The 20,074-nt window shown below is 38.8% G+C and overlaps 3 protein-coding genes across 4 annotated transcripts; all 3 read right to left on the bottom strand.

The window, feature by feature from the left end:
- Positions 1-58: 58 nt before the first annotated feature.
- Positions 59-2,868, bottom strand: gatd1 (glutamine amidotransferase class 1 domain containing 1). The gene is made up of 7 exons (XM_080868751.1): positions 2,710-2,868; positions 2,492-2,568; positions 1,341-1,446; positions 1,140-1,247; positions 945-1,036; positions 749-842; positions 59-646 (listed from the first exon to the last, which is right to left on the bottom strand). The coding sequence occupies exons 1-7, from the start codon at positions 2,756-2,758 to the stop codon at positions 531-533; spliced, it is 642 nt and encodes a 213-aa protein (XP_080724877.1). The 5' UTR covers positions 2,759-2,868; the 3' UTR covers positions 59-530.
- Positions 2,869-2,927: 59 nt separating this feature from the next.
- Positions 2,928-9,387, bottom strand: cd151 (CD151 molecule). 2 transcript variants are annotated; one of them, XM_080868729.1, is made up of 9 exons: positions 9,230-9,387; positions 8,269-8,353; positions 5,790-5,981; positions 5,074-5,148; positions 4,669-4,689; positions 4,318-4,422; positions 4,035-4,190; positions 3,843-3,929; positions 2,928-3,744 (listed from the first exon to the last, which is right to left on the bottom strand). In XM_080868729.1, the coding sequence occupies exons 2-9, from the start codon at positions 8,350-8,352 to the stop codon at positions 3,685-3,687; spliced, it is 780 nt and encodes a 259-aa protein (XP_080724855.1). In that variant the 5' UTR covers position 8,353; positions 9,230-9,387; the 3' UTR covers positions 2,928-3,684. The 2 variants fall into 2 exon arrangements, with proteins under 2 accessions (XP_080724855.1, XP_080724856.1); XM_080868730.1 differs by lacking the exon at positions 4,669-4,689 and having other exon boundaries at positions 2,929-3,744.
- A 212-nt stretch (positions 9,388-9,599) lies between these two features.
- Positions 9,600-19,836, bottom strand: cracr2b (calcium release activated channel regulator 2B). Its single transcript, XM_080874582.1, has 18 exons — positions 19,782-19,836; positions 17,831-18,087; positions 17,422-17,533; positions 17,176-17,323; positions 16,575-16,721; positions 16,388-16,478; positions 16,207-16,302; positions 15,941-16,128; positions 14,205-14,276; positions 13,364-13,418; positions 12,210-12,289; positions 11,994-12,114; positions 11,640-11,766; positions 11,432-11,513; positions 11,245-11,359; positions 10,501-10,608; positions 10,335-10,411; positions 9,600-9,845 (listed from the first exon to the last, which is right to left on the bottom strand). Exons 2-18 carry the CDS (start codon positions 18,083-18,085, stop codon positions 9,761-9,763), a joined length of 1,959 nt encoding a protein of 652 aa, XP_080730708.1. The 5' UTR covers positions 18,086-18,087; positions 19,782-19,836; the 3' UTR covers positions 9,600-9,760.
- Positions 19,837-20,074: the final 238 nt, after the last annotated feature.

Genomic DNA, 20,074 nt, shown 5'->3' with positions numbered 1-20,074 from the left:
TGAATGACACGGCGGTTTATTTTTAGGCATCTGCAACCAACAAAAAAAGGTACTTCAGTGTATTTTATTTATTTTCTGTGATGATACGATTTAAAAAAAGAAAGAAAAAAAGTACAGATTAGTACATCTCTGCATTCAACAAAAGAAGCTGCATGATTATCAGTATGTATCCATTTTAATTAAGGGTTTATTTATATTTGGAGGCCTTCAGACATCTGCAGCATCGCTTCAGTCCAACGCCTAAAATCATCTGTGCTCTTAAAAAGATTCATCCATCAGCAACAATACATCTGCTCCTGATGCTTTATTTTTTATTATGTTTGAATCTACACAATCCTGTTGCTTTTACTCGGTTTATAATAACAGCATCAACAAATAACCAAGTGGTATGTTGCAGTTTTGCCAAACATCTCTTTCTGACCCAGCATTTTTCTGATACTTGTTCAAAATAAATGTTTAATTACATGAATATAAAAGTGGGACGACAAAGCTGTCGAATCGGAGCATTCCTCGTGTATTATTTCAGGTTTTTATTTGGCATTACAGAGCAGGATTAGATTATTTACAGCGAGCAAGGTTGATTGCATGTTCTGTCCAGTTATGAGGTGCCTGTCTACGACCACATGCATGGCATCTTCTTGACTTGCTGCAAAAAAAAAAAACAAAAGCCCACAGAGACGAACATCAGACTGTTTTAGAAATAATTATTTGGTATTTGACTCTTCTGTTATTAGCAGGGTAAGCTCACCTGTGTACGATCCACCGCTGTCTTTCACGAAGTCTTCTACAATCAAGGGCAGGTTGGCAAAATCAGGTTCCCGCACCAGTTCAAACACTGAAGGCTATTAAGATCAACAAGTTGGTGTTACTAAATACAGCAAACATGTGATAGCTGAACAAATATATGGGTTATATTTCCCCTAGTGAGTTCACCAAACACTAACCCCTGTTAAGCTGTAGCCACTGAAAATCCACCTCTGTCCTTCAGTGGCACAACACAGTGCAGACACTCCCTGTCCCACTGCACACACCGGCTCTGCACAGAGGGGAAAAAAAACCAAGCAAACCACATGTACATGTGTTCCTAAAAAAACAACAAGAAAAATACATACAGATGTTAAAACAAGCCCCAAGCTCACTTTGTTGAGAGATGAAGTGCGCGAGAATGCGGTGCAGAGAGCCGCTGTGTGCCAGGTCATTCAGCGCTCCAGGGCAGTGTGGGATGAGCAGTGCCTGGTATCGGGCACCTTAAAAGGGGTCATCGTGACACAAGTGAGCAGATAGTAGTTAAAGCAGCAGACATGAAAACGGCCGAATGGGCATGAAATAAATATTCTCACCATCTATGGATTCAAGTTTGGCTGGTGTTGCGTAGGGTTTCACACTGAAGTCCTGCACCCATCTAGCTGTGCTTTCATCAACCCCAACAAAGTCTATTGGCTTCCCCTGCAACCACAGAAACACTTCTGTACAGGGTAACATCACACACCCAGGGTAATGATCACAAAGTGGACAAGAACTATTTCCAAGAACTGGGTTGCATCTTAAAGCGCATGTCCGTGACCTTTCAGATGTAGTAGTAGGGTGAAAGCAGGGTATAAAAGACAACTTTTTTTTCGGGTGTGTAAGTCCATCTCTACAAACATGGATCTAATAATGTATCTTTGTTGCGATAATATTTAAATTCTTGAAACTGGTGGTTGATAAATATTTTAAACTCAGGGTTCTGATCATTTTACCTGCCCTACCAGGATGAGCTACCAGTAGGAGAAAAAAAATGGATTTTGCGATTGGCAATGTAGCTGCAATTTTATAACAAACTTGGATTTCAGGAAAAAACACTTTTTTTTTTTTTTAGTAACACCCATATATTTGTATAAATGTGATGCTACTGTTGCACAGGGACAATGGGTGTCACAGTGAAACGAGGTACTTGTTTGTCCTGGAGTTTCTTTTTCTTCTTTCATTCATCACCCTTGATTATACCGCTGGTCTTTTTTTTTTTCTTTTTTTTTTTAAATCCTACAAGATACATCACTTTCTAATTTTAGCAACACTCCACTGACTAGAAGCACCACTCTGTGGTCCTTTTGGTAACTATCTATTCTACATGCACCTATTTCAAAGTTATTTGAATGAACTTTAATTTCAGTACTCACCAGGACATAAAAACCGCATACAAGGAATCACCACAAAAGTTTAGTGATAAAGAGATTGCTGAATTTCCCCAAAATAAGGTACCCCCCCCAAAGAAAATATCGTGGAATTTTTTTTCTTTACCACCATATTTAAAAACAAACAAACGAAAAGAAAAAGTAAAAAAAAGAAAAGACGTGTTTATTTATTTATTTAAATTTCTCCTTTGATTTTTTTTTTTTTTTTTTAATCTGCGCAGTTGTCATGGAGACTGTCTACGTAAGTACGGACTAACGCGCTTAGGTCACGACAGCTGTTCGTGTATCTGCTATTTGCTTGTCAGGTGGAGTCTTACCCCTGGTGTGGCTGTCTGTAGGTTAAAGACCGGACTACAAAGGCTGAAGGACTGATGGAAAGATTTCGCAGACACCCCTGAATAAACAAAATGTGTGAGATAAAACGCTTTAGAGAGCTCATGCTAGTTCTGCAGCTCTAAGTAAGTCAAAGCTAACGGACAAATTCATGAATGATTGAGAACAGCCGAGCTGTTCAAAGTAAAGCTAACGGGCTCACCTTGAGAAGAAGCACTCGCCACTATCAAACACGTTGGTTTCGCTGACATTTTAATAATATTTGCTTTAAATTATAAAGAAAAACCTTGAGGGTGAGACGATGCAAAAGAAATACGCGAGGAGGGTGTACAGTCAGCTGACAACAACATCCGCTTATAAGTTTCAAAATAAAAGTTCAGTCGGAGAAATTATCTGAGAATTTGGGTGGAAATTATAAGGAAGTATCTTTTATTTGCATCCAACAAAGAAAAATAGTTCTTTATATTAGTTTTTTAAATACACATTTGTAATGACTATACATAAAAAAGCAATTAAAAAGACAAACAGAGAAGCGGCCACAACATGCTCATATTGCTCTGCTTTTTAAATATACACCACTCATTTTAAAGAGTTAAAAATCCTTTGTGACCTAAATTAAAGAATACATAAACACATGCAAAGCTGTTTTTGCGAGAACAAATGAGCAGTGCTGTCCTGCAGCATCGCAGTGTTTGAAGTAACTATGCAGCATCGTAGGACTGTGGGAAAAAATACTTTTTTGGGGTGGTGGGGTTATAATAATTTGGAAAACATTTTAGAAGTTGTGTTAAATTTTGTTATGTTTAAAAAAACTACAGTGATCCCTACAAGGGTGTCACAGTGGTGTGGTGGTTAGCATTATCATAGCAAGAAGATTCTGGGTGCAAATCCAACCTGGGGCCTTTCTGTGTGGAGTTTGCATGTTCTCTGCAGGTACTCCAACTTCCACCGACAGTGTGCACAAGGTTGGGTTAATTGGTGATTCTAAATTCTGTTGGTGTGAATGGTTGTCTGTCCTCATGTATTAGCCCTGTGACAGATTGGTGACCTGTCCAATGGTGTACCCTCCCTCTCGCCATATGACTGCTAGGATAAGCTCCAGCACCCATCCCCACGGTCATGAATTGGACAATTGGAAGAAAATGAATAGATGGATGGGGAGGGGGGAAGTACAAAATTAGTATGGATCTTCTTTCAAATTCCGGTAAAGGCAGCATGTAAACATCATCCCCAGAAGCTGAAACAAAACAGACACAAAGACCTCATTATTTCCAGACTCCATTAAAATAGATGTTCATATTTATCTCCATTTTGCTCAGCAGTAAAAGCTTTCACCTGTAGAAATGCAATCCCTATACCAACTGCACTGAGAATATATAACTGACTCAAGAGGAATTCCTCTAACTTCATGATGCAGCCTCCCTGAGAGCACAAGAACAGGGGAGAAAAAAAAGAATAAATAATAATATCTTGTTATCATGTGAAATTTAGCCACGCTGCGTCGATGGAGAGCTTTCTCGTTTTTACCTCCACTCTGTAGATGTTGGAGGGATGGTCCCTGCGGCCGCAGAGTTCACCTGGAGTTTTACAGCAGCTATCGGGAACAAGACGCTCGTTCTCTGCTGCCTGGATCCACACACTGTCGCTCCAGTCTGAGAAGTTGTGGCTACCACAACACTTAAACTGAGAGGGAAAATAATGAGAAAATTGCAGTTAACACAGAATTTCATTATTAATCATGTCCAGTCTTACTGATGTTACTCATTTTTTATTCGAGCCTTTTTCTGAAACAAATTCTCCTTTTCCACACCTCCTGATGTAGTTTGTCCACAGCCTGTGTGATGCTCTCCTCTCCTGGCTGCTGGTATTTCTGCTGCATGGTCACTTTCAGGTTCTGTTTGAGCTCTTCATCCAGCTGTGAGACAGGAGAAGCTCTTTAGTACCTCCCATCAACAAAAATAGCTCCTGATCAAGTTTCCTCCTTCCCCCGTAACATTCCTGTCTACCTGAGCAATACCCACAGATAACTCAAAATATATGAGCACAGATTCTATGACCTCACTCCCTGATTCTAATGAAGACTCTTGCAAATAAAAATAACCTCAACCTGTCAGAACTAAAACAGACTGATATAAAGGAGAAACACACTGCAGTAGATTACCTGGTAGCAGAAAGGGAAACACTAGAGCAAGAAAAAAAGGGGGAAGAAAGAGAGGCGTGAGAAGGATGGGGGAAAAATGGACAAATGAACATGCACAGAAAAGCATGTAAAACACACTTCACAAAGGAGTGCAGCAACTGAGTGGTTGTTAGATTTGACATTAAAATGATGCAAAGCTAGGAGAAATACTTGAAAGGAAAGTAGAATTAATAAAATACACATAATGCAAGCAGAAAGACAAAAAAAAAGACATTTGTAATTTCTGGGGTGAAATTTAAATGATGAATAGATATAACCATAAAAAGTACTGGAAGCTGTGCAAGTTATAGCAAAATAAACTGTATGTCACTATTTACTTTTGTCTCTATATACAAACAGATACAAATAGAAAGTATGGCACCTCACCTCTTGGTAGTTAATGTATGCCAGAACACCAGCAATGATTTCCAGAAGGAAAATACAGAGCAACAAGATCAGATACTGTAGGCAGAGACATAACAAAAATGACTATGAATACAGTGAAATGCCATTATTTTGCACCATTTTGCAGGTATAATGTCACTGAACATATCTGTGCATGGCTACAAAATACAAACATCATACTCCAGAAAATAAGTGATTAAATGGTGGGAAAGGAAGGTGCTCATTATAAAGATTGCGGGGAGTATGACCATAGAGATATACCACTGAGTCTGAGTGATATCCTCACAGACCCTCTGTCTGTCTGTCTGTCTGTCTGTCTGTCTGTCTCACTCACACACACTCTTAAGTCCAAGCAGCAGCTTGTGATGCCCTTCATTCCTCTGGCATGAGCCACACTCTATATCTAAACTCTTAAAGACACACTGTGCATGACTTTATCTGTTATATCTGACAGGCATGCCTGGCATAATGAGCTGCACTGAGTGCAGGCAGACGAGACAGAAGGTCACCAAGGATTAGCTTTCAATACACAACCTGGACCAGGGGGTGAGAGTGTATAAACATGGACTTAAAAGTGCCATGGTTTCTCATGTGGACTAATGAAAAAAGGATTTCAGCTTCTGTGGAGTGAAGTGAAACGGGCAAGAAAAATCAGTTTTTCTGTAACAGGTAGTATTTTGTGGGCGTGGTCACCGTACCACAATCAAAAGACTCTTCATCTCGTTCAGCGTGGCACAGCAGCCGATTATCCCGGTCACTATCACGATGACTCCAGCAGCTATCAGGATGTACGCCGAAGTTGCATAGAAGCTGGAGCTCAGCAAACTGATGTAGTCGCTCTTTTCCACCAGAGTCCACACGCCCACCGCCAACACAGCCCCACCTGCCAGCTGACAGAACATACCGTTACCAGCTCAACTCAAACCAGATGCTCGTAGTGAGAATGCAGCACATAAGTTATAACTTTGCTCTTAAAATGTGATCACACTGGACAACGCCTCATTCTTTCAGTGTAAGCCCTGAGAGACTAGAACATCAGTCTATTCTTAAAGCCTAAAGGAAATTGCAGTTAATAAAGTAAAAATAAGTAAATAAAAAAGTTTGTATGTTTTTTTTCCGTTTTTTTTTAATGTGTCTGTGTACAAAGGAAGTCATCTTAATGTCTATGGCATTTTAAGCACTGCACAAATTTAATGTTGCAACTTTAAATCAATTACAACTGACTGAATTAAGATGACATCGTTCAAAAGTTGCTGGTATTGATGGTATCGTAAAACCATTAAAATATATATTCAACTTGTCGTTTCAAAAAGGAGTTTTTCCACAAAAAATGAAAGTTGCTAAAGTTATTCCCATTTACAAAACCGGTGAAAGACATCATTTTACAAACTATAGACCAGTGTCAATACTCTCCCAGTTCTCTAAGATACTGGAAAAAGTCTTCATAAAAAGATTTGACAGTTTTGTGGAAAAATATGAATTAATGACAGATAGTCAGTATGGGTTCAGAAACAACAGATCAACAGCTTTGGCACTGATAGATCTAATGGAAAAGATAACGGAATGTATGGATAATAAGAGGTATGCGCTCGGAGTTTTCTTAGATCTAAAGAAGGCGTTTGATACTGTTAATCATGAAATTCTATTAAAAAAACTGGAAAAGTACGGGTTTAGGGGAGTGGTTTTGGAATGGTTAAAAAGCTATGTAGGGAATAGGCAACAATATGTACAAATAAATGAATATAAATCTAATTTGATGGATATAGCTTGTGGAGTACCTCAAGGTTCAGTACTGGGTCCAAAAATGTTTATTATGTACTTAAATGATATCTGCAGAGTATCGGAGATTTTAAAGTTTGTAATATTTGCAGATGACACAAATATACTGTGTGCAGGTGGGGAATTGCCACAGGTTTTGGAAATGATCACACAGGAATTAACGATATTAAAGAAGTGGTTTGATATAAATAAATTATCATTGAATCTAGATAAAACCAAATTTATGTTGTTTGGAAACCAAAAGAAAAACATCGAAGTAGAAATATGTGTTGACAATGTATATTTAGAAAGAGTAAATGAAATAAAATTTCTTGGGGTGATCATTGACCACAAGCTCTGTTGGAAGCCACACATTACTTATGTTCGGGGGAAATTGGCACGGGGCATTGCCGTCCTGGGAAAAGCAAAGCATATGTTGGATCAGAAAGCACTGCACATTTTATACTGTGCTTTACTACTGCCATATATGAGCTACTGTGTAGAGGTCTGGGGAAACACATACAAAAGTAACACACAAACAATAACTATAATACAGAAAAGGGCCATTAGATTAATAAATAATGTAGGGTACAGGGACCATACAAATGCACTCTTTGTCAAAATGCAAGCTATTAAATTCCAAGACTTGGTGAAGCTTAAAACAGCGCAAATAATGTATAAAGTCAGAAATAAATTGCTTCCCAAAGAAATCTGTAAATTGTTCATAGAAAGAGAAGGTGGGTATAACTTAAGAGGGAAATGGAATTTAAAAATACAAAGTGCTAGAACAACTTTAAGAACTATGTCAATCTCAATTGCAGGAGTTAAATTATGGAACAGTCTAACAGAAGAAATAAAAGACAGTCAAAACATAAAACAGTTTAAAGTAAAATATAAAAACCTAATTTTAAATAAGTATAAGAATGAAGAAAACGGGGTTAACCCAGGATGGTAATGTTGCTGGTAATGGTGTTGCGGTTCTTTTTTGGTTGTTTTTTTGTTTTTTTGTTTTGTTTTGGTTTGTTGTTTTTCCATAACTTGTGTATCTGCAAATATACACATTCTGTATTTTTCATATGAAAGAAACTATACTGTGGTGGGGCTTGCTAATTTCTTGTTTTTGATTTATGTATGTTATGTTTTGTTTTACTTCATATGTTTCATATGTTGTTTGTTTAATTTAAGACAAAAAAAAAAATTAAATGAATGAGAGGTAAAACTTGAGGGGGTAGGGACAAATAAGTAAATACTTCAGCCTACTCCTTTTCAAACAAATAATGGAATGATATTTTGTAATGATTGTGAAGGCACATGTTTGAAATGTTTGAAATAAAAATGAACTGAACTGAACTGAACTGAAAAAGTTGCTTTTGTAATCTAAAATTCAGTGAAAATCTTTGCACTTTTATATTAACCTACCCAGAAAAGAACATTGAAAAGAAAAAGAAGATACTTCAGACAAATCGTCCCGCAGGCGTGCTTTTTTTCACGTCGAACTTCCATTCTGTTAAAAAAGGGGAATTATTAATGTTAGCAGTGTTCAAGCTGATACAGTAAAGAAACAACCAAATATTCGATGGCACATCTCAGTCTCCCCCTAAAGGGATTACTACAAGATACTGAGAGCAAAACTGCAGGCTATACCCCCCCCACTGCAAGATTTACACAGATTTCTGTTCCTATCCTTTATAATGGAAAGCTGTATTAGTGTCATATGTGATGTAGTTATACATGCAGTTTATTTGTATATCAGTTTCCTCTTTCAGTTCCCTTTAGTCCTGCCTTTGCCGTGGGTTGCAGAACAATTGGGCTTTTTGTGACAGCTATTGTTGAGATTGTACCTTAGTCTTTGTGCAGTAGCTCGAGGTGCTATAAGAGTGCAATGGAAAAGAGCTCAGAGATGAAATCAAATATGTTGTGGGGAAAACATACTTAACGTCCTGTGTCACATATCATCCAGCAGACACACATCCGTCCCCCGTTTCAGTAACATAATCTGATCGTCTCATTCTTCAGTGATTTTGTGTTAGCTTTTCACTCTTTACTTCAGGCTCAAGTCAAATGTTGTTATTCTTGCCTAAACAGAACTTTCCTGGTGCTTCTATTTTGAGAGAAGTCATGACCCTGAGCATCATGGGAAATGTTTTTCTTTTCTGTTTTTTATATTTTAAACACAAATGAACATCTTTGTTTACAAACATATATAAAGAACAGTTAAAAAGATAACACGTATAAACCTGATTAAAATATACTTTTAAGACAATCTTAATGTGTAAGTACGACTGAAAACAATATCACCGTGGTCATATTCAGAGTTATTTTTAACTCATTATGTCATGGAAAAACTGCTCTGTTTTCACACAGACCAAAATACTCCTACCTGGTTTAGATGGTGGACCTCCCAAAGGATGTAGATTATCAGGGTAACGTCTTCTCAGAGTCCGCCGACCTCAGCGTCCAACTGTCTTTGAAGGTTGAGCGCAACAATGTAAGTTCTCAGCTGACAGTCACACTCGAGCCTCCCACTCAAGGGTCTGAGCGTCTGTCCTCTTTTGGCACAACAGGCTGCTCGCCCCTCTGCAAGCTGTACTTGTCTGCCCCCAGCTGGTTTCCCATGCATACGAGCTCTACTTGCTTTAAAGCATGCAGCTTAAAGGTTTAACTGATTTTTTTAAAGACACATGACAAAAGAGCAGTCATCAAAAATAGATTTTATTAGACATTTCTGAAAGATGCATAAACCCAAAGGAAAACATTATTCTATTCAGTAAACTTGTTCACAGAAAAATGCCTGATGTGACGTCACGACGTGGTGATCTGCTGTTGGTGTGGGATACAACGTGGCTCCACTGAACCAAAGAAGAACACCTGGAGGCAGTTTCAGTCTTTTCAAAAGCCTGTCCTCAACTGTTCATGCACAGCAACTTCTTTTAGGCATGGTTTCAGTCAGTAGAAGTGCATCTTCACACTGGCGTTCATGCTGAGTTACCAACATCCTAAAACGTACAGAAACCGCAACATATGAGAAGAAAAATCTGTGATCTTACTGTAATATCAGAGGAAGTTCATCCAGCTACCAGTTTATTAGGTAATTAATAGATTAACAGTAGTGGAATCTATTATGGAATCTGAGATAGAATATATGTATGCTGAATTGCTTGCTACTTTGATCCCTTTGTCGATTCGTCAGATAAAACAACTACCATGGCAATTTTAAAAATGTTACCAAAGCCTCCCTCTGAAGATTTGCGTGCATAAAACAAACAAAACAAAACAAAACAAAAGACAACATTTACACTCAGCACCTCCCTCTTCTCATTTATTATTAGCCTTTGATAGGATGTTTAATAGGGATTACATTTAAAAGTCACAAATGGGCAAAGCTACAACAGAAAAGTACAGAAGGATTATCTGTAATATTATATAAATGCTCCAGAGGATTTTCATAATGTGATTCTGTAAATCACAAATATGTGATGCCATACCCTGCCAGGTGATTCATTAGTTCCTCCACGTTCAATCCATTCCTGGCACTGCACTCATAAAACAAAGCTTGATGTTGCTGTATAACCAAAAAAATAGACTTTTCTTTTTATACATTTGTGGCTTTCCAATTTTAGAAATTTGGGTGAATAGTCTAATGCGCCTCACCTCTGCCAGTTTTTGACCCTCTTCTGTTCTCACTTCTCTACACTGATTGTCAGCCAAGTCCAGCTTGTTCCCCAGCAGCATTAGTACAGCACCTTCACACATCTTCTCCTGAGACAAACATACAGCGGGTTTATAGTACACGCTATACATAAAGGAGATACACCAAAGAGGTCACCCCAATAATAGTAAAACTGAGCAGCTCCTTCAGTGGGAGACTGCAGCACCCACGGTGTGGGACGGAGAGATTTCGCAGGTCTTTCCTCCCCACTGCTGTCAGACTCCACAACAAAGACTTTTGCAGCTGATCAAACCCTCACACGTGCAATAAGACTGCTATATGTGCAATTCTAAATGCTATATGTGCAATTCTTATACAATTCTTCTTCTGACGAAGTTGTACTTTTGTATTTTCTTACTCAGTTGTATATAGCATTTGTATTTCTATTTTATTCTATTGTATATATTATTCTATTCTATTTTATTGTATTGTATATAGTATTTTATTTTATTTTATTGCATTCCAGTGTTTTTCTAATTTCTGCTACATAACTTTGCACTTTTGCTGTAACAAAACAAATTTCCCACCTGTGGAACTAATAAAGGTCATCTTATATAAAAAAGGAATCAAAGTTAGGACTGAGATTCGTGCATTGCCATTACGTCAGTAACTTTCACGTATATTCAAATAAAGATCCACTGTTTTGCATGCTTTTACATCAAACCATGGTAGTGCCGCCTACTCACCCTGATGGAGTCCATCCATCCTCTCACTGCAGTGAAGGAGGCGGAGTGCGTTACATCATACATGGCAAGGATGCCGTCGGCCTTTCGGTAGTACTGCTCGGTGATGCTGCGAAACCTAAAAAACAGATTCGATGTAAAACATTCTGCACCTCGGATGATTTTGTGTGCTTGTGTAAACATGTCTGACCTCTCCTGCCCTGCAGTGTCCCACAGCTGCAGGATGATGGTGGTGGAGTCCACAGTTATAGTCTTCATCTTAAAATCTATACCTATGAACAACAAAGCCTTATGACTTCATGCTCGACTTCAATACATATATCAAACATTTACTTCAACATACACACAGTAGTTTTCTATACACTGATGAGCACGTACATCGCTGTGAAAAGACTTACCAATGGTAGTGCTGACTTTACTGTCGGAGCGCCCTGTGCAATAATACTGGATGAAGGAGCTCTTACCCACCCCCGAGTTACCCAGAAACACAACCTTGAACACTTGCTGAGTACTGACAGCTTTGCTCTAGAATTCAGATAAAAGAATCAAAGGTGACATTTTGATCAATCTAATATTTGAAAAGTTTAATTTTTATTTTTTTTTGAGTGACCAGTGGTTGTTTAAGCCCTAAACCAAAAGCCTCAAAACATAATTTCCATCATTACTGCTCAGTTTTGTTGCTGCATCTGCGCTATTCAATAATTATTTCTCAGATATATTATGTGTATTTGTAGATTTTACATTTTCCCTACCTGAGTTTGGGTCTGTTCAACATTTTCACCCCTGACTCTACATGACGGTTGGTGTTTCTTGGATGATATTGTCACCTCTGTCTTTTTGTCCTGCTCCAACTCATCAGCAGAGCATGGCTGTCTTCAGAATCAATAAATACACAAAATTAGTGGCTGCCTATATCCATCTGCTACATCACTGCAAAAATGACAAACAGATGCACTATTTATACAAACCTTTTCATTGGCTTGTCCTCCAGTAAGTAGTTACCTATAACTGACCCTCTCTTCTGCAAAGCCTGTGTGACATTTGGAGTCTACAAGGTTTTTGTAGAAAGTGAGGCAGAAGAAATATGTAGCATTAAGATTTCATACTCGTCCACAGATTTATAAAGTATTAAAGATTTATGGATGTAGCATGGTGCATATCCAAGGTAAATGCGCTTTGAACCGAACCGCTCAGTGCGATGTCTGGTGAAAACCAAACACAGGATATCAGCACAAAAGCCTCATGTGGTGGTGGAGGGTTTATGATTTGGGTGTTTTGTAGCCACAGACTTGGACATATTGGCTTCATTCAAAACGACTACTTCAAGTTATTGTGCTGAACTCTACAAACTACTGAATTATGTCTATGGTGTACTTGATTTTATCACAGGACTGCACTCATGAGTGTGTGATCTCTGTAGTAATTCCACTTGCTTCCACTGGTAAACTATTTACAGTGTACATTTAAAATGCAGGAATGCAGTCCAACTATGATTATTCATTTATTTTTAACTTTGCACTCGTGTTTGTAGATTTAAAAAAATACAATAGGTAAATAAAGAAAGAGGCAGTCTTTGCGTCAAGGTTGATTTTTTTTTTTTTAAATAAATACTCATGAGATTATTTGCACATTTTATACAAAAATGCTTCATGTTTGTTTTGTGAAACAACAAGGATGAGCTGAACCTGCTGAAAGTTGCTAAATTAGATTATCAGTCATGAAAAGTCTGAGAAAAAGTTTTATTAGATTGAAAAAAAAATACTTAGTTCACCTGAATTTGTACAGTGAAATGTGACCAATAAACATAAATATAAATAGAACATTTTCTTTTCCTTCAAGTTGACACAGGACAGAATAAACGTCTAGTCAACAAAATCCTTCAGTTCACTGAGCACATCCACAGAAAAACAACATTGCAAAAGGCTGTGTCAGCAACATTAATTAATAACCAAAAAAATAACAGCTGCCCATATAAATAATAACAGATGATGTAAAACATGAATCTATTCCAAGTTTTAGCTTAGGGTGGATCAACCTGCTGTGTCCACAGCATACAAACATCTTCACTAGGTAGGTAATATGTTAAGGGCAGAGGAGGAAGGACAGCATGTCTGTGACTAACCCTCTTCTGAGACTGTTGGGCGTCTTTCTCATCTCGCAGCCTTTTGTTCATATCCCTGACACACACACACACACACACACACACACACACACACACACACACACACACACACACACACACACACACACACACACACACACACACACACACACACACACACACACACACACACACACACACACACACACACAAGAAATCTATTTAGAGACATCCTCACATGGTGAGACCCGTGTCTCAAATGGTGAATTAAATTTAAAAAAAAAAAAAAAAAAAAGACCACGGGTAAGTTTGAATAGTGCATTTTCCTTGGGAAGCTTCCTAACTGAGAAATGTGAAAAGGAAATATCTGCACGGCATCCGCAGTAGGAGCTGTTTGAACTCTCCAAAAAATAAGGAAAGGCGCTTTGATGCTTCCTTTATTACAGGATACACCGGACCAATCTTATTAAAGGAGACAAGATGGTGCTGTCCCAAAATCATTTCATGCCATAACCTACTGATATGTTTTGAATTTTTAAAAACAGCTTGTTAAATGCACAGGAAAGGAAACTGACATTTGATAGAGTGGGTTTCACTTTACATTAGCAGTGTCTATTGCTGTATTGCCAATGTGCTTTCTGCTACAGGTCTCATTCAATGAAGTGATATTTTTCACTGACTGTTCTCATTTCTATGACCTGCATAAAACAACAAGGTGAGATGAAGATATGAGTTTTGTAGTTTATCTTATGGCGGTGTTAAGGAGTCTAGTGTAAGTGTGGCGGGATTTTTGGACTATTCAAACATACCTGTAGTCTGTGAACTTGGCATTAACTGAAACAGCAGACAGTTTTAGACTTACCTCAATATCTCCAGTTGTCTCAAAAGACTCTCTTTCTCTTTCTTCATGTTCCTTGACACCTTCATCACGTTTCTAAGTGAAGCAAACAAAAGATTTGAAATCTTTACTTGATCCACATGTCTTAGCTAATTACTGACCTATTTCTAATCTTTTATTTAAAGAAATCTTGAAGGAGTTGTTGTAAAATGGCCAACTGATCATTTGCAAGTAGAGTTCAGCCTTCTCACCATAGCACAGAAACAGCACTAGGGAAGGTTACAAATGATGTTCCAGTGGCCTCTGACAGCAGACTCATCTCTATCCTTGTCCTGTTAGACCTCATTGCAGCATTTGATACCGCTAACCACAACATTTTACTAGAGATTAGAACACACTGCTCATCTTAAAGGGCCTTTAATACATATGGTACCTGGTAGAGATATATGTGAGATGCACTGGTTTAAATCATAGATAATCATGAAAATGGGGAATCTTTTTAAAACATGGAAGTTAGTCATGGAGCTCCACAGGGCTCTGAGTGGGAACCAATAGTTTTTAATATTATGCATGCTTCCCTTAGACAATATTGTTAAAAAAACACTGCATACATTTTCATAGTTATGAAGATGATACCCAGCATTATTTATCCATGAAGCCAGATGATAAAAATCTACTACTATCTAAAATGGGTTGATCTGATATCCTCGTGTTGGTGTTGTTCCCAGATCATCATACTAAATGTTGCTCCAGGATCAACATTGCAAGTGACCAATCAGAATGTTGTGACGTCATACTTTTGCGACTTCGGGAAAAACCGGCGTAAAACAAAAAACTGTACTAAAGCTGCGTGAAACCGCCTCTGTCCGCCGATCAACGGACCCTGACCCTAACCCTAACCGTAACCCTTTAATAAACAGTAAGCAGAATTGATATTGTCCTTGCAACATTGGAATTTCATAAATGCACGAATGGCTTGGCGCGCAAAAGAATAACGTCACAACAATGTGATTGGTCACTTGCAATGTTGAACCGGGAACAACATTTTCATGATTGTCTGGGAACACCACCAACACGAGGATATCAGATCATCCTCTAAAATACGTCCTTCAGCAAGCACATTAAACAAATGTTTTCTTTAATTGCTGCTTTCATTCATTTGCACAGTGCCTCTAAAATCAGAAGCGTTCCTGTCTCAGAGTGATTCTGAAAAAAATAGCTTCTACATTTATTACTTGTAGGCTAGAGTATTCTAATTCACTGTCATCAGGTAGTTAAAAACTCCCTGATAAGCCTTCAGTTGATCCAGAACACTGCAACAAGAGTACAAACCAGGACTAGAAACAAAGAGCACATGTTTCTCCCATATCAACTTCTCTTCATCACCCGCCTGTTAAATTCAGAATAGAATTTATAATCCTTCTCTTCACACTCAAACTCTTGACTGACTCAGATGTCTGCCCCTACCTGAGCCTGGTTCAGTCAGAGGTTTCTTCCTGTTAAAAGCGAGTTTTCCTTCCTTTTGTTGCAAAGTGCTTGCTTATAGAAGGTTGTGTGATTGTTGGGGTTTCTTTCTAATATTATCTCCCTTACAATATGCAGGGCATGGGGTCTGTCATTGTGAATTGGTGCCAAATAAATTAAAGTAAATGAAATTAAAATTAAAAAAAAATTTTTTTTTCAGCCATACCACATGCAGACAATGTTTTTAATGACTTCAAAGCTGGTGCTAAGGCATCATCTGGACCTTGGTTAATCACCTCTGTCTGGCCAGTTGTTCTTGCGCATTGCTGATCTGCGCCAAGTTGAGCTGAGCCAACGCAGCCTGCAACTGTTCTTTGTTGCGCTCCACCTGCTCCTGTAACTGCATGTTGAGGTCCTGAAGCTGCTGGTTCTGCTCTTTGATGTTTACTTGCTCGTGGCTCAGCTGGCGCATTCGGGTCTCAAGCTGAGAACAAAGACAGATCCTGTTCGCATTAAAATATAACGCCCTTCATAATGGCATGAGTACAGTTCGGATGCCTACCTCCGTCTGTTTTTTCAGTGTATTCTCCAACTCCTGTTCCCGCATCCTCAGCTCCTCCTCAAGTATTTTCCCTTTCTCCTTCTGTTTAATACTGTCCTTGATTTCACAATAAATTCATTAAATGCTAATTTGAGGTACACCTGCTAAAAGGAACAACAGTGCAACTACCACATATCTATACCTGAGCAAGGAGCTTCTCTCTCTCCTCTCTGATTTGACTTTCCATTTCCTCATATATAGACCGAACAACCTGATCATGTTCGCTCTCCCGTCTAATGCAGAAAAAAACAACAACACAAAATCTCAGCATAATCCAAACACTCACAGTTAAACTACTTAAAATGAATGTACTGGAAGGAAGGTGTGACCTGCGTAAGGCTTGTTCCAGACTGTCTCTCTCTTTCATGGTGTCTTGTAAATGGGACACTGCATGGACCAAGATGCCCTCTAGGACGCTCAGCATCTCTGGTCGGTCTCTCTGGAGCTCACACCACAGAGTACACAGCTCCTGTTGACTGACACACAGCACAATACACAACTGTTAATGTGACCGAAAAACAAAACTAACTGTGACTGCACGACATCACTTGTTTACATGAAAAGAGAAAGTGCTGAGTTTAAATGCTGAACTGCATAAATACATTTACATATTGAAGAAGTCCTTGAAGATTCCTTTAAATAAACAGTCCTTTGAAACATTACCATCTCCTAATGCACATTACATTAAACCTTGAAGTAGCAGAAGACCACGCCTGGTGTCAATTTTTCAGTCAAAAATAAAACTCAATCGCAGGAGATGATGCATTTAAACCATTTTATGAGAACAGTATGAACATAGTGTATATGCTAACATTTGAGGATGAAGGTGACGTTACTGTACACAGCTGCTGCAGTGAAACTGAATGGGGAGATCTTGGTGGACAGTTTAAAGGGAAGCTAATGGTAAAGATTTTAGGGCAGAGTACTCACTCTTTGAAAAGTTTGTCAGTGCCAAGTTCCATTAGTATGTTTACAAATCTAACAGCACTGGGGTCCTGAGAAAAGTCCGCCTCGTCCAGTTCTTCTTCTGCTTCATCATGATCCAGGTCTGTCACCTCCTCCAGCTCCACCTGCTCACCTACACCACAGAAAATAGAACCGAGGAATAACATAATGTGCTTATTTAATCATCCGCTTTTAAAACTGTTCTAAAATGACTGAGTGCAGCGTGCTCACCGAGCCCAGTGTTGAACTCCACAGGAGTGAGGTAACCATTGCCCTCTCTGTCCAGACTGTCAAAGACTGTTTCTAGCTGTTCAGGGGTCAGTGGCAACTCCCACTGTAACCTCTAAAAGCACAATAATATTAGTAATAACAAGAAAAACTTTAATCAAATATCAATTTGATAATCAGACTTTCGAAAGTGCTGTGAGAAAGTCAAAAATAATCAGAAGGACAAGGTCATGAAAGCTGAGAATAAGTTAAAATAAAGTTAAAAAGTAAGAAAGAGAACACAAGAAGAAAAGGAGGATCATGAAAATACAAAACATTAGTGCATAGAAAACTGAGCAAGTAGAGGAGATGACAAAGTTCAAGACTCTGCAGTCAGTCTAAACGTTGCTCCTCTACCACATTAGCTGCTCACCTGCATGTCCTGCTTTGTGATGAACCCTTTTCCCTCTTTGTCACAGAGCAGAAACAGCTGTTTGGCCTTGCTCATGGTCTTTGCCAGTGGGCTCAGTGGAACTGGCTCCCTGCTGCGGGGTGAAGCTAGCGGACTACGCCCGTGGCCTGATCTGGGGCTCCCAGGAGGCAGAGTCCGCGCTCTGGGGCTCAGTTGCACTGCCTCGCCACTGCCTTCACCCACCAGCACCTCATCATCGTCCAGCCACTTAGACATTGCTGCACAGAGACAGATGGGTGTGGGTTTGAATGTGTCTATCATTAAGTACAGGCTATGTAAACATGCTTATCTTCTAGTATATCACATGATAGAGAACACACGATCGTAATAATATTTCAGCTATGCTAAATTTATTCATCCAGGAATAACGCTGCTTGTCCGGCACAGTTTTAGAATTACATTTGCTTACATTTTTGGGTCTAGTTTTTAGTATTGCAAGATAGTGCAAGAAACAGGACCTTGACCCTCCCTTGTCAAACAAGAGGTGCAGAAAAAACTAGCTATTGACTCTACACATCATGTGAGCTCCTGTGACCGGCTGTCTGATCAGTCGTGTCTATGCTACATTTTAGGACATTTTTTAGGAATGCAGTGCGACAAACTTTGATAAAGAAAATGGTTTTCATAGAACACATTTTGTTCTATAAACATTTTCATAGATAATTTTGAATCCCCTGAAAGGCTTGACAAGAACTCCTCATTCAGATGAGCCAGTTGTCCTCACTGTTTATATAGATTAAAAAAATCTAACCTATGAATGAGCACCAGGATGCGTGGAAGGTAAAAAAACAGGATGGTGTCATGTGAAAAGAATTAGTGTCCTCGAATGGGAGGGAGGATAGCTACGGGAGAGGAGATGCAAATTAAACATTTGCAGTTGTTTGCATTGTCAGAACAACCACAATTGCAAACAAATTTTACTTGCAGGAATTGTTGGGGGAAAAACAGCCTCCATGACAACATGACTGTTCATATAAAACAGTGATTTATAAGGGTTACCAGCGTCACACATGATCATTCTTCAAGTAAGATGACATTGCTATTACTCAGGATAGCCATTTCAGTGTAAACACAACTAAACATACTACTAAACTGATCCAGAAGTAAGAACTACTTTCTTTCTGGACATCCTTACGCTACATTGAATTAAAAAAAAGGTCTGCCTCAGTGGTTGATAAAATATTGCCTTTCTTTCCATGGCGTGCTATCTATGAAGGCATAAAATCCAAAACACTGATTATCGCAGTAAATTATCGTACTGATTATCTATGAAGCCTTCAAAACTTGGGTGTAATAAGGGATATACTGCAATTTCAGATAAGAGACCTGTGTAAACACTGTATGCTGAGGATTTTGTATGACACCTCAGATTCCCAATAAGCCAAAGGTCATATCAAAACTTTTAAGCACTTAAAAACACTTCTTAGTAAGCTCTAAGTTTGGTGCAAATGTAGGAAGCCCCGGGGAGTGAGACAACATGCTGTAGGGTACAAAAATAACTGAGGCAAACTTAAGAGTCAAGCATTAGATCACATCCTGTCTGACTGTGTGAATGTATTTAGAACATATGTTGAACATGTGCTGAGTTCCTCTTCATTAAATGCGACAGTTTGTAAAATGCAGTTCAGCGTTGATGGCTGTAATTTAGCAAGATCACTCACAATTAATTAAAGTGAGTAAATATGCCCCGTTTTAGAGCAAAGTGTCAAGCACGGGAAACTAAAACCAGCGAAAGGAGACGTGTGCATTTATTATTAACGGGGGAGAGAACCTGCACTACAAAACAACAGGTTGTCAACTTGACACAACACAGAGAAGGTGGCGATTAGCGCGACGAATAGCATTTCTAAATGACTCGCTTTACTGCGCTGTTTGACAACTCTAGGAAGTTGAAGAAACTTTCACAACTTACCTGCGGTGTGCTGAACTCAGGTCTCCAGTCATTACCTTTGATCACCTCGGAGGCATTCAAAGACTTACTCACGCCGCTGGGTGGCAGTGACGACCTCGCGTGACAGGGAGATTACCGTAATATATGCCGCAGCACGGCGGATTTGAGACACTCGGAAATTTCTACTAAGTTGTTACGCTTATTCGTTCAGTTTTTAGAAAGCAACCATCCAAGTTTCCACGATACACATTAATGCCCTGCCAAATTGGTGAAAATTAATTACTTTGGGAATTTTGTATTTTTGCTTAATTCTC

Source organism: Rhamphochromis sp. 'chilingali' (assembly GCF_963969265.1).
Source record: "Rhamphochromis sp. 'chilingali' genome assembly, chromosome: 2".
NCBI classification, from domain to species: Eukaryota; Metazoa; Chordata; class Actinopteri; order Cichliformes; family Cichlidae; genus Rhamphochromis; species Rhamphochromis sp. 'chilingali'.
Note: the sequence above shows the minus strand (reverse complement) of the source record. Positions and strands in the feature narration are given on the sequence as shown.

What these genes read in the sequence shown, in the direction of transcription:
- gatd1 (XM_080868751.1), bottom strand. Translation starts at nt 2,758, where the DNA reads ATGTCAGCGAAACCAACGTGTTTGATAGTGGCGAGTGCTTCTTCTCAA. An exon ending in GGCGAGTGCTTCTTCTCAAG is followed by an intron (nt 2,569 to 2,709) that starts GTGAGCCCGTTA and finishes TTGTTTATTCAG; the next exon opens with GGGTGTCTGCGAAATCTTTC. An exon ending in TACAGACAGCCACACCAGGG is followed by an intron (nt 1,447 to 2,491) that starts GTAAGACTCCAC and finishes CTGTGGTTGCAG; the next exon opens with GGGAAGCCAATAGACTTTGT.
- cd151 (XM_080868729.1), bottom strand. Translation starts at nt 8,352, where the DNA reads ATGGAAGTTCGACGTGAAAAAAAGCACGCCTGCGGGACGATTTGTCTG. An exon ending in TGGACAAACTACATCAGGAG is followed by an intron (nt 4,191 to 4,317) that starts GTGTGGAAAAGG and finishes TTTCCCTCTCAG; the next exon opens with TTTAAGTGTTGTGGTAGCCA. An exon ending in TAGGGATTGCATTTCTACAG is followed by an intron (nt 3,745 to 3,842) that starts GTGAAAGCTTTT and finishes GTTTTGTTTCAG; the next exon opens with CTTCTGGGGATGATGTTTAC.
- cracr2b (XM_080874582.1), bottom strand. Translation starts at nt 18,085, where the DNA reads ATGTCTAAGTGGCTGGACGATGATGAGGTGCTGGTGGGTGAAGGCAGT. An exon ending in AGACAACTGGAGATATTGAG is followed by an intron (nt 13,419 to 14,204) that starts GTAAGTCTAAAA and finishes TGTGTGTGTCAG; the next exon opens with GGATATGAACAAAAGGCTGC. An exon ending in TAAAGTCAGCACTACCATTG is followed by an intron (nt 11,514 to 11,639) that starts GTAAGTCTTTTC and finishes TGTTGTTCATAG; the next exon opens with GTATAGATTTTAAGATGAAG.